At 38.4% G+C, this 13,944-nt stretch overlaps 1 protein-coding gene across 1 annotated transcript in view; it reads left to right on the plus strand.

The window, feature by feature from the left end:
- The first annotated feature begins 7,233 nt into the window (after positions 1-7,233).
- The window catches only part of LOC108365433 (cGMP-dependent protein kinase, isozyme 2 forms cD4/T1/T3A/T3B-like), a 49,140-nt gene continuing 42,429 nt past the window's right edge, over positions 7,234-13,944 (plus strand). Inside the window, exon 1 of the mRNA XM_017619448.1 lies at positions 7,234-9,165. Coding sequence (XP_017474937.1) covers positions 7,322-9,165 — 1,844 coding nt within the window. The 5' untranslated portion in view covers positions 7,234-7,321. The remainder of the gene's footprint in view (positions 9,166-13,944) is intronic.

Genomic DNA, 13,944 nt, shown 5'->3' on the forward strand with positions numbered 1-13,944 from the left:
CATACATACATATGTATGTACATACATAGGCATACACATTTGTTCATACGCTGAATAGCTTTGTGCATCGTGTGTAGTAAGTAATTAGATAGATAAGCAACAAGTATTTAGCGATGTTTACAAGTATGCCATATATGTATGTATGTATTAACATATATCTATATATTCACATACCTAATCGCAAACAAAGCAAGGCATATCGTCAGCTCACTCATGCCTGGCGAAGGTGAATTGAAATCACTAGCAATTAATGTCTCATTGTTGTGCAAAATTTAATTGCCTGTGAAGTAACGCCTGCTGTGCGGAAATTATGTGTGTGTTTGATTAATACATACTTGTACATATCAGTACATACTTTAAATCAGAAGACTATCTGGCAGACGTAGTAGATATAGTGATTTCTGTTGCGTACTAACACTTGGTATTACTAGGCGGTCGCTCTCCTGACAACCTACATGAGTACATCAAACACATATAGACCCTTTATTAATTCCCCAGAACTGTCGTATTGTGGATTTGGGATCTGGTATATCGTTAGAGTTTCCATTAAAAGCCTTAAGTCCAATAATTTCCACCCTATTTTTGTATATGAAAAGCGAGTTTTTTTGTTACTAATCCCAGGACCTTGGCAACAGTTTTACTTGTCAAATGATCAGTCTGGAATGCGCTACAGCAATCTGGGAGTCTATAGGCCTGATCTCAAAGATAACTTCTGCAAAATAATTCACGACTCTGTCCCAGTGTGCATTTCCAAGCTATCGTTTTAGATCGGAGACTCATCCTCGCTGAGAACGATCACAAGTTTTCAGCCACTTCTGTCTGTAAAGTGGTTTACGATGTTGCAGTTGAAGTTGACTCCATCCGGTATGAAAGCATGGAACAACTCTCAGATTAACATCACCTTAGACGCCCCAAATACCCAGAAGTGCCTTTAATGCCGTTTGAGCCATCAAGCGATCTGCCTACCTACCTGCTTACCAAAGACCAGGTAGGACTAACTGCCGTTGCGTATACCCAATGTAGTATCTGCGTTCGTAGCCGCTTGCTTTTCCCCGTTGAATTCTTTCAGGCGCAGAGCACATTGGCCGCTTTCTTCCTACGTTCTTCAGTATTCCTTTTCCACGAAAGTGTTAAGTGATAGAACTGCATTCTGAGGGTACTTCGTGTAGCCATTTTCCTTACTCCAGAGTTTCTCTAAGAGCCATTGTTGCTTCTACGACTCAACTCATTATCCATCTTCACAATAATGAACTCTCAGAAGTAAGGCAGTGATTGATCTCTAAACTCAAAAAAACATCGGCATAATCTTGAAGAGGAACGAGTATACAGCGAGTCGACATATGTATCCTTTGCTGTTCGGCCCGCAGTTTAACATTACCGTAGAATGTTGGTGGGAGATAACCACACAATCCGACTGTCATATCCGCTGATTTTGAAAAACTGCTACTGTGTTATTGTATTCTGAGCTTCATATCTTTCTTAGCTAAAATGCAGCTATTCATCTTACCCCCAGTTAGAGGATTTCCCAACAAATATTCGCCCACCAGTTCAGGAAGCTTTGACATAATCCAGACCCACTTCTCTCTGGCGAAAGATGGATGGTCCTAGGTCCTATTTTCAGAGCTGGTTCTATTTTAAGAATCGTCCCTCGATCTATTAAGTTTTGAGGTCTGTGTTTTTGAGCTAGTTTCGAAATGAGGTACCTGCTGTACTAGTTCGCCACCTTTTTACATTTACGATCATCTTTTTCTTCTTTGGGATGCACAGTACCTGCTGCTGTATTTTTGGCAGTCTGGTAAATGGAATGTACGGCTCTATAGTACCTTGGCCTCGGCGTTGCCTGATAATATTTAGTTTTCCTATTTTACCGCTTCTGTAGGAAGTACTCAATACAATCTTTGATGAAGTCGCAGGTTCAGCAGTGTCACAAATATAGCCAACTCTTGACCGGAAAGCAAGAGCTCGTATTCCTTGGTGCTTATGAAGACTACTGAAACATTTTTGCGTTAGTTTTTTGTTTTTGACGATTATTTTAATTTTTTTCTTCTTCATCTCGTTTAAAATTTTGCTTCTCCGCGGATGCACCGAAGAAGCGGTCCGTCCCGGTAGAAACCGGGCATCGGAATAAACCCTGAGCGCCCAGTTCTTTAAGCACTACTGACCATTCCTTCATCGCCACGGATTCCTCAACACCATAGGCTTAAAGTTCTGGTGAAAAGAAAGGGAAGAAGAGCGAGAAGACCACACGATATTCGTATGAGAAACAAACAACTTGCCTACACCTAGTTAGTACCCATATAAGTTCATGCTAATAGCTTAAGGTCCATCCCCAGCAACAGAAGGACCAATATGATGCCACCACGTCGGGCATGCTGATTTCGCGTGATTGTGGTGTGGGATCTTCTTGAGCCCATATTGGTCCATGCATCTTCTCCGTTTCCGGGCACGAAAATTTTAAAAATCTTCATGGATAATATTAGCGTTTTAACATTTTATCAGAATTAGAATAGTTTATTCGTCAACTCTGCAGACGGAATGCACACTCGCACTGTCGAACGCGATGGCACCTCTGACATAGGAATAACCTTCAGTCGTGTGTTAGCCCAAAGTTCGCTGGTTTTTAACAAGTAGTGCATCTTGACCTTCTCCTCCAGAAGCATTATATAACTGGAGCTCTGGCACCGAGTATCTACTTAAGATGTACTGCAACCGTCTGCCGCCGTCCGACAGTTGCTTCTTCGAAGCTCATGCTTCCGATGCCTTTTTCTTGGAGACAATCGCAGTCGAAGCCGATGATTTCAGGCGCTCCTTTGGGATACTTTCGCTTCTTCACGCAAAGTATGCGGCCCTTGATTTTATAGTCAGAGACTCAAGGTTCAGTCTACGTCCCATTTAAACCCATGTCGTCTAGTGCGTTCGTTCGTTTCGTGTCTAGTTTAGGTCCATGGCTCATCCATTTACGAGAGCTCAGCTTTAAGCTTGAATGAGCCTCGTTGGCTATACATATTTGAAACTATCAAGCCCTAACATACAGTGGGTGAGGTTGCCGTTTGGCGAGTTGAATTTGTTTATTAACTTCACTTCTCCATAAGATATTTTGCTTAATATTATTTTATTCTATTTTATTTCGAAATTTTTTAATTTGCATTATTTCACTACTACATATCTCGCAAACACACACTTCCATATTTACCGCTCTCGCGCCACTAGGTGTGTCACATTTGACACTCTCTGCCTTCCGAAAATCGTTGTCAGACAACAAACGCCCCGTTGACAGGCGTCGCATTTGTGCGGCGCTCGCTCCTTCAGGTTTATTCTAACGTTGTGCGAATGTAAAACATTGCACTGACATTGAAATGTAGGAAGTTAGTATAAACGTATTTAACACACAAAAATTGCTAATAGTCATAGCAACACACAAAAAATAAATAAATATATGTAGTAAATAAAAACAGTAAAAAAAAAGTAGCGCAACATTTTATTCGTTCCATTTTCGTTTTTTTTTTTGTTTTTTGTTTTTTTTTTTTTTGCTTTTGATTATTTGCAATCATCCACTCAGTTAGGCCGTTAACTGTGTATAAATTTGCGATAAATAAATAAATGGAGCAAGCAATTACTTCATGTGTCTACTCAACTCGCTCGTACCTACCAGCTGACAAGCTCATGCATAGTAATTTCATACAAATGATTCAATGTTGGCCTACTCTAGAACACAACGCACGCAAACCTACACACTACAAACATGCATACATACATACATACGTACTTACTTACATAGGCTTCTTATTATTATCAGCTCGCTAGCGATCCTCTTTTGTCGGCTGCTTGACTGACTTGCATAACTGCCTGCCTTACTGACTATCTGTCTGCTGCACCTACATACATACATATGTATGTATGTATGTATGTATATGGAGTAGACATAACAAAAAGCGTAGGCATTTTAATTGGAGTAAATAACATTTCGTTTGCTATTTTTAATTTCAATAGCAATGCTGATTAATCGGTGTAAGTTTTGTGGAAATTTTTCCGTTAATGTTCTGTTTATGTAATAAATATTTAAGTGGGTTGTAGTGTTTTTTGTTTGAAAAAGTTGCGCACATATGTAGGTATGTATACATGCCTTGCTATTTTTGTTAATTCGTGCCAACAAACTGATATTTTTAGTTCCTAAAAATCTATATGAAATCCAATCTTTCTTTAAAGAAGTCTCCTCGGTTGAAGGGATTATATCTGTGTTCGTATGGAAAAGTAGCTTATGTCGAAAGGCTGGCTTTAGTATAATGCGGCAATCCCTTTATTTTTTAAACGGCAAGGAATTTTTCGATGAGACTTAATAAGAATATTGACTTGCTAGTATCGGAACTATTTCTTCCACGTTTATTTGCCAAAAGATGTTCAACGGCTTAGCGCCAGTGAGTCATTCGCAATGGTATGCTGCGAATGCCGATTTATACTAAAGCCAGCCTTTCGACATAAGCTTCTTTTCCATATGAACACAGATATAGAGCTGTTGTTTATTTCTGAAGAAGCCAGGACTTAATCAGGGTTGCGGATACTTATTTCAACTGTTTAGTTATCGTAAAAGAACCTTCGTTTCTGCAACCCTGCTCTGCTTTGGATAATTTTGCGTTGAGTTAGGTACCCACGTCCAGCGAGTAGGACATATTTTTTCCATAAAGCGTGTTCGATAATTTTGTTTGGTATGGTAGAAAAAAATAAAAAAAAATCCAAATATCAGCGCGATTTTCTACCAACTTGAGACTTGCACTTTGTTTTACTAAGAACGAACGGGCTATAAAACTGCATACTTAAAGTTTTTTTTGCAGATCTGTTTATATACGACCGTACACACAAGAACCAATTCGACAAATTTTCGGGTGGACCGATGAGGGTTAATATATATCTTAGACTGTGTCAAATAAAACTGTCTTTTTTCTGTACCATATGAAAATTTCGTTACAGGTCGAAAATAAAATTGTGGCAAAATTTCGGCCCTTGTATCTTCAGTTAGCAGAAATAATAAAAAAAAAAAGTTTAGCCCACTCAATTTTAGTAACAAAGTGCAAGTTTGATGATGCTAGAACTTACCGTTGATTTCTCGATTTTTTTTTGTTGACCAAAAAATATATAAAAATCAACGCGTATTCTTAACCACTTAAAGCTTTATTACACTAAAATTTAGTGAGATATAAAACTGCAAAAATTTTGAAAAAATAAAATTTTGGCACATTTTTTTATACTTTTAAACTTTAATATTGGTATTTTTCTATAACGTTAAAATTTTTAAAAATTTTCTTCACTTTGGGGAACCCTATTATTGCTCTAAAATAGTTTTTATTATAAAGTTTTATTTACAGGAACAGGGGAATCGATTTTCTTAAAATTACTATTTACTCTGCCAAAATCGGGATCGGCGAATCTCTAAAAAATGATACTAGCTTTCATAAAAAAAATATAGTATATGTATATATAAAATCGGCTGAAAGTAAAGGCTCTAGACTATTTTGTGTGAGGCTTCTATCAATCTGCCCTTTCAATAGACATTGTAGATTTGAGAACGAAAGTTCTCTAGGGTTTTCCCTCCGGTGCCAAAATCCTTTGACTTAACACCCATTGATGGACAAAGAAAGCAAAGGCGTCCATAAAAACAATGGAATGGGCAAGTGCGTAATTGTCAGGCTAGCATTTGGGATTAAAAACTTGAGAAGTTTTTTAGTCTCGGTCTTAACCGACAAATGGATGTAGTTCCAATTAATATAAAGAAGAAGAAGTTAAGGTTTGATGGCAGTCACGCTTTGACAGGCCTTATTGAAAGCTCAATACAAAAATTAAAAATGGAATGATAATAAAATAGGGCTGGGATTTTATAAATATCCCGATAACCACGATATTCGAATACCTGATTAAAAATCCGAGTAGTCGGTTAGGTTAGTTTAGGTTGTCTGCTTCCAATATAGTTATGAGAGATACACACTTAGGCCCAGTGGGCTCATTTTGGTAGCAATTGAGAGCTCTTATTCGATGCTCTCTGTTCACTTAGAAGTGGAACCAGTTCGTTAGGTTAATAAAGCGCAAGAATTCATGAAAGCCTCGTTACGTCATAATACCTTCCAATCAAAAACTGACCCGTTACAATTCCGGTAACTAGCCTCAACTCTTTTCTTGTCAAAGCTAGGCCAGATTTGTCGGGTAGTCACTGACGGAGTTCTTCCGATCATCTTTTGTTTGCCTTTTCGAAGATGTGTGTTTTAAGCCATGTTTTGCAGGTGATACCTTTCTTCGTCTGCTGCACAGGTACTTTGTATGGCTCTGTGACTTGGCACCCACACAAAGAAGGTAGTCGACTTTGAAGCTAGTTCGATGAAGAGTTTTCTACATTCTATCACAAGATTTTTTGAGGTTTTGCAGCGTCCCAGTAAGTTAATAGCTGACTGGCTACTCCGAGTATATGGTAGCTGAAGGCATATTAGGAGAATATTCGTTGAGCTAAAGTACAGCCTCTTTTATGTCCGCCAACTCCGCTTGGAAGACTCTGCAATGGTCTGGCAGCCAAAAACAGAGGTATAATGATGGGACCTTTGAGTGTATACCACTTCTCTACTCTTAGATTTAGTTTGGAGCCATCCGTGTAGACGCGGATATTCGGTTAAAAAATTAGAACGGATGTTAACCGAATATTCGGTTACCAAAATTGAACGGATATTAATCGGATATACAGATTTTATTCGTATACACGAATAACCGGACGGATATCCGAGTATACGGCTAGTTCCAGCGCTACAATAACACGAAATTAGCTGTGTGAGTTCATTCACAACCAAAACAACGAATTCGGCGCGCGTGAAACTCGTTAAAAGTTTTATATTCGTCACTTGGGATAACTATACAGTAGCTACCAATTATATGCATTTTTATGGTTTCTTTTTATTTTTGTTTAATAAAATCTAGCGGTACTTATATGCAAACTGTTTTCATGTCAACACTGCATCCACGAGCACGTTTTGTCAACTTGAAGCTTCCGCGTAAATATGCAAACTGTCAAGCTAATAATTATTTTCGAGAAATAATATTTTTTCAATGTTATTTGTTTATTTTTAATTAATATTATTTTGCATTCGTCAGTTGCTTATTTTTCTTCTATACATACTTATTTGTTTGCTTTACCGCCACCGTTTTTTTCATTTTCATTCATATTTTTCTTCATTTACTTAAAAATTTAATTACCAAATTTATTTATTTTTTGTTTCCTCTTTTCGCAGGGCTGCTGTCGTCACGTCCATTTTGCTTTCTCTCGCAACGAGTCAGAAAAATCGCTTGAATGCGCATTTGTTTTGACCGGCTGTGCTTCGCTACCAAGAGGCCAGCCAATACAGAGCACAGTGATAGTGAATCGCCGCATTCCCTACCGCCCGATCGGTTACAGAACAATAATGAGCAAAGCAACAAGCGGAATGTCATAACGACCAAACCGCCAGCGAGTAATATACATAGCTTACAACCCGCCCAACTAACAATTGCACCTTGGCTAGTTAGCAACAACAACAGCAATAGCACAAGTAACGGTAATAGTCATACAAAGAAGAATACCACTGCACCCTTTGGGCCACGCACACCACTCAACGGTCTAGATCCACCGAGCCGTGCCGTCGCGATATCATCGGCAACTGCTACACCAACACCGCCACAACCACCACCACCCACCAACGGCAACAACGCCCTATACGCAAATTTAGCCGATTTGGCGAGTAGTACGTCAACAGCAATTACAGGTTCTTTGGCGGCATCCAGCGCAACGCGCCAAACGTCAACAGTCATTATTGGAAAAAAATCAACAACCGCAAATAGCTGCGGTGCGCGCGAAGACGAGGAATATAGTCGATTTAATAATAGCACAGACAGTGGCATTGGCAGCAGTTTAAGAGGCAGCAGCAGCCGCTACAACAGACAGCGCCTAGCGAAAACAAACGACGACGCGAGCGCACCCAGCGAAAACGAGGTGCGAGAAAGAAGCTTCTCCAACGCGCATTTCGACCCGAACGCCTCCACAGCCACCTCCACAATCAGCGCCGCCACCAACGTATCCACCGTGAGTAGCGTTGCGTTTCTGCGTCACGGTGCGGACAACGTCACGGCCAACGGCATTATCGCTAGCAAAGATACGAGTACAGCATACAAAGACACCGACGCACAGCCAAAAGCAGCGTCAGCGGAAGAGATAGAGGCAAACGGCGAGCAATCGACGAACAAAATAGCCGCCACCATGCAGCAGGAGCCGAACGCCAATTTTCAGTTCCAACCCGATCTGGGACTGGTGAACAGCAATAATTTGCCCGCGCTCACCGGACTCGGCAGTCAAACGGGCGCGATACGTACCCTTACGTTACCACTGCAGCAAGACGTGATCGCACAAACTTTCATATACGGTACGGTACCCTCGTCCGCTGCACAACACATCAACTCACTGCAACAACAGGAGCTGCAATTGCAACATCGCTATCATCAGCTGCAACAATTGCAGGCCCAGACACAGGGTCTCTTCCTGAATACGAACGCACCGGGTACGGTTGCAGCTGCCGCTGCTGCAGCTGCCGTGGCGCAAGGTGGTACACCCTTTGTAGTAGGCACACCGCCACAAATTTACACCACCAACACGCCCACAGCGGCGGCTGAGTTTTGTGCAGCGCAACAACAAAAATTGCTAAGCGATCAAATGCAAGGACTTTGTATAGCGGGCGGCGCGGCTGCCACGCCCAATGCCAATGCGGTGCCAGCGGCATCGACGACCATAAACTCGCTGCTCGACTCCTCGCCCACAATGAATATACTGAATAATAGTTATGTGCCAACGACGCCGCAAGAGGAACGCTTCATGCAGATTATTCAGGCGAAAGAGATGAAAATACAGGAAATGCAACGCGCGCTGCAGCAAAAGGATACGGAGATCGCCGAGCTGAAATCGCATCTGGATAAATTTCAAAGTGTATTTCCATTTAGTCGTCATGCCAGTACGGCCACCACACCGGGCGCTGGAGTGCAGCAGCAGCGGAAAAGTGGTCAGGCATATCAGCGACAGCGGGCGCAAGGTATTTCGGCGGAACCGCAAAGTGAATCTTCAGTTTTGTTGGAGCCAGGCGCGTTGCCGAAATACGATAAGGATGAGAGGTGAGTGGAATGTTATATAAATAATATAGTTTAAGTACTCTCCTGAGTTTGAGGCTGATATTTTTAGTGAAATTTAGTAGGAATCCCGAAGTCGGTACAACCATAATATTTACAATTATTGAGGGTGACTACACTCCCTTGATTTAAGCATATATTTAACTAATTGACAATTTTCAATTCTGGTAACTATCTTGAAAGATCCTTACTGACTAATTCAAAGAGCTGCTAAGTTTGTTTGTCTTTTAGTAAAAACTTTGCTAAAAATTAAATTATATCCCAAAAAATTAAAAAAAAAACTAATAAATAAAGGAAATAAAATTAAAAAAAAAAAACATTAAAAACTAAATGAATTAAAAAAAAATGATTTTTAAAACAACATCATCTAAAAACTAAATTAGAAAAACATAAAAATTAATAAAACTGAATAGAATTAAAAATAATATTTATATTTTTAACAAATCTAAAACTTAAAAGAAAATTAAATTTAAAAAAGTTAAAAAATAGAATAAAGAAAAATAAAAAATATATCTATGCATTTTTCCTTTTTAAAACAATAACATTTAAAAATTAAAATAACATGAAAGAAAAAAATTTAATTTAAAAAAAAATAAATAAAATCAGTTTCTAAAAATTTTATGTAATTAAAAAATATTTTTCTTTTAACAATAATATCTAAAACTTAAAATAAAATTAAACTAAAAAAGAAAAAACTGCTATTTAAAAAAGAAAGAAAAAAAAGTTCCTAAAAATTTTATCAAATTTAAAACAAAAAAAAAATTACAATAAAAAAGGAAAAATCCGGTGCCCGAGGATTTAGACCAGAGAGCGTATACAAATTAATAATTTATAATTATATGTTTTTGTTATTTAATGGCCTTGTGATGAGGAAATGTGGTGATTTCCGAAATAGCTATCACTTCTACAATTTGTTTCAAAATTATTGTTGCTTTTCTAGAATTATTTTTCGTTAAAAACGACCTCAAGAATAAAAAGTGTTAAATTTATAATTATATTTCTTATTATAATTTACATACATACGTTCTCTGCTTAGACTACGATCTCTCGAATGGTACCCCTATTCTGTTGGAACGGCTCGAGCTAAATGATATAAAAGTGCTTTCTCTTAAAATAGCTTTTCACCACAAGTGGTGAATAAGAGAGCTGTTTTTCTAAGACCTTTGTGCTAGAATAACAAAGTATTTCGAACTATCTTGTCATCTTTTTACTTTTTTTTAGGTAAAAGAATGCCAAAAAAAACTTTTGATTTGGGCCGTTGTGTTGACAAAACAATATTCCTGACCATTCATTTCTGCCCCTGAATTCAACTATGACGTAGTCTTACACTGAACCAAAAATCCATCTCTGGATCAAAGAAAAACTTCCGAATGAGTAGAAAATTCTCCCGAATGAGTAATTTTTATCTATCATTTTGAAGAAATGTTGGGCCTGGAAAGAGTATACAACTTCTTTAGTGCTATTTCGTCCCATTATTCTTCATTTTGATTGCTGTTTTTCTTCAATTAAGAAAAGTTTTTTTACGTTCCATCATGTTATGAAAGCGATATGAGTTAAAAAAAAAACCGCAGCCATTATTAATTCACATTTGAGCCGATTTTATTGCGCTTTTGTTGCAACACTTGCGGCGACGAATAGTAGATTTCCCAACTCATGTTCTGTTTAAGGACTTCCAGATTCTCGAACTTTTTCGTATAAATCCTTGATTTCAAAATAGACTACATAATCAAGTCTCGGGACAATTTAATTCGATGATCATGCCGGCTAGTGAATATTGTCAAAAGCCGATATCAAACGGCCTGAATGCGCATTTGTTCGTACCTCAGTCCAGTCTTCTAATATGACATGAGTACTAACTAAACATGAATATGTACTATGAATGATACGGAGACTCCCAGTCCTTCAGAAATTAAAATTTTGTTTGTTCACGTCTCCATCAAGTCGGGAATGGGCCTTGTCACTCGTGATGAGTTTCGGTATTAAGAGTCAGAATGCCCCGATTAATAGCTAAGGGACGGTCTGTACTTTGTCAGTGGACGTACTTAAGTCATAAAGCAAAATGCGCATCACAGACGACCGTGAACAGGCCAATTGATTCGCACGTCGTCTGATTGAAGTTGTTGGTGCGTCCACCACATCTTTACCCACAAGGGCGATATGCTGTAATAGTTGTTAACTACCGCTTGATCGCACATCAGTCAAGTATAAGTTACCGTAACCAGACTTATTTCCCTGTTCTTCATCTCCCCCTTTTTGACTACGACCTTTTTTGGGTATGGACTGAAATAACTTCTCCCATTTCCCCACTTCTTTGAGAAGTGTCGCCAGTTGTTCATTCAAGGTACATCCCTCTGCAGTTGCCCTTCCATTGGTTTCGTAGGCGCACTAGCTTACGTTGTCCACCAATATTGTCGGGCCCCAGTCGGTCGAAGGATCTTTTCACCGGAGCATCGTCATGCAGGCAACCGACATGTTGAAGATAGCGCAATCTATGTAGTAGTTTTATATGCTTAACTATGTCCATGTCATGCTCATAGAGTTCGTCATTCCATCTTCTACGGTACCCTTTGTCCACGCAAACAGCACGAGAGAACTTGCATTTAATTGCTCTCTCCCAAGTCCCTAAAGCCTTTGCAGCTTTGGCTGTCAGCGTCCACGTTTCTAAGCCATATAAAATGACTGGCATGCAAAGAGATTTGTAAGTGATTATTTTGCCCATCGACTTTCAATTGCCTATTAAACCTCAAGTAGCACCTGTTGGCATTACTGGTTGTGTGACTGTTAGGTCCTAAGTAAACAAAGTTCTTCACTACTTCTCAATTGTTGTAATTGCCAACAATGACCTGCATTCTCATACGCGCAGACTACTTACATACATATATGTTGCCAGGAGACACTTTGACTCTTCCTCGTTCACCGCTAGCCCAAACTAATTTTCCTTCTTCTCTAAGATGGAAAATGCTGTTTTGCGGGAGTACAAAATGGCTCCGTAGTTCCTCTTCGTGCTAGCGAAAGCAGCTTGGAATTCAACGAAAATATTGTATGTGCCGATTTGCGTATCCAAGGTCTGTTCCAGGATGTGATGAATTGCGAAAATCTGATCAGTGGGGAATACAATTCAATCAGTTGGCTCATGAAGGTTCTCAATATTTCACACAGCATCCACGATAAGATCTTATCAGTAAAGTCGAAAGGACTTATATCGATTTGATTTGCGCAAACAGCAACAGTTGGTAAACGCGCCCTACCTTCTTCTCGCTTACGGCTTTAAATAGCTCTTCCCATTCCCAGCTGTGTTGCCATTCAACACCATTGAGAAGTGTTCTTTCTTTATGTCAAGAATACTGCGGACGTATGTTGCCGTATTTCCATCTTACATATCTGCAGGTACCAGGCCTAGTCTCGAAACCATTTCAGTGCGGTGAAAGCTCGTGGCTGGGCGGAAATCTTTATGATAGCAATGGGAAGGGCTAACTTAAGTTCGTTTTTCCTGTACACCAACCCGGTCTGATATACATAATGATTTCTGTTAATAAATTTTTTTTTATATTTTCCATTGACTTGTGATATGCAGATTAGCTGCGGGATTCTTTAAATTATTTCGTATTTTGTTTTTAGGTAGATTTAAACAAATTCTTTCGTGGCCAGCTGTCACCTTATTATTTGTGGTATATCACAAGAGCGGTTAGTTTCGTCATTTTATTAGTGGCTAAATGTGGGCGTTGTTAACAAAATGCGCCAAGTTCTTTATTTATTTGTTGATTTTTGTTTTATTTACTTTTTTGTGCGTTTATTTTTAAACATCTTTTTCCACAATTTCCGCAAGAAACAACGCAACGTGCGAGGAGAAAGCATATATCTATAGTTTGTTCAAGTACATGTGAATATGTTCATTTATATGTACACTAGGGCGGGTTAATTTTGTTTGGAATGATTTTTTCGACATCCTTCCTAAAAAAATTAGATTCTACATAGAAATCTAAGAAGAAAAGTCTACCACCCAAATTATAAAAGTTGCTTGAGAGAACGGCTCTTAGTTTGATTTAAATATAAAAAAATTAAATACGGTTTCTTTTCTTGTTACAATAATAAAAAGTTCTTTAAGTAAAAATTGATATCAAACATAAATTCGACGCCTCCATACCATACTATGCTAAGTCTGCCTAAATCTCTAATGACTTAGTATGGTATGGTTTGGAGGTATTGAATTCTTCTTACCAAAAACTCTCAACTACAAGTTTGTATTAAAATAATAGCATCCCTTATATTTAAGTAAATATTAACCTACTATTAATTAAAGATAGCTTCTTTTAAAATTTTGGCGTAAAAAATTAACTTCAGAGCTTTGCTTTAATGGCCTTTTCTCCTTAGAATTGTATGTTCAATCCGAAACTGAAAAAAATTACCCGCCCTAATGTACATACATGCGTATATATTGCAAAATATGTATATTAGGGTGGTCCAATTTCCAATTTTCCAGCCATCGCCAGAACTGAAGTATATCGAAAATACGGCACTTTTCTTTTTGAATTCGGTTAATATTTATCTTTATTGATTTTAAAAAATGTCATATGAGGAAAATTAATTTTTTCGTAGAATTTCCATAAAGTCGTTAAAAATAAAAAGTTTTAAGGCCGTATGAATAAAAATTAGCAATTTATTTTTCTTAAAATTTCAGACCTTTTAATTAAATTTATTTGATGAATCGAGTAAGGCTTTCTGCTCATTGGTCGTCCAATCATAGTTGAGTCATAGTTATCGTCA

The sequence above is a fragment of the Rhagoletis zephyria genome, unplaced genomic scaffold (genome assembly GCF_001687245.7).
Source record: "Rhagoletis zephyria isolate East Lansing unplaced genomic scaffold, Rhagoletis_zephyria_1.1 Rzeph_scaffold_01867, whole genome shotgun sequence".
Classification (NCBI taxonomy): Eukaryota; Metazoa; Arthropoda; class Insecta; order Diptera; family Tephritidae; genus Rhagoletis; species Rhagoletis zephyria.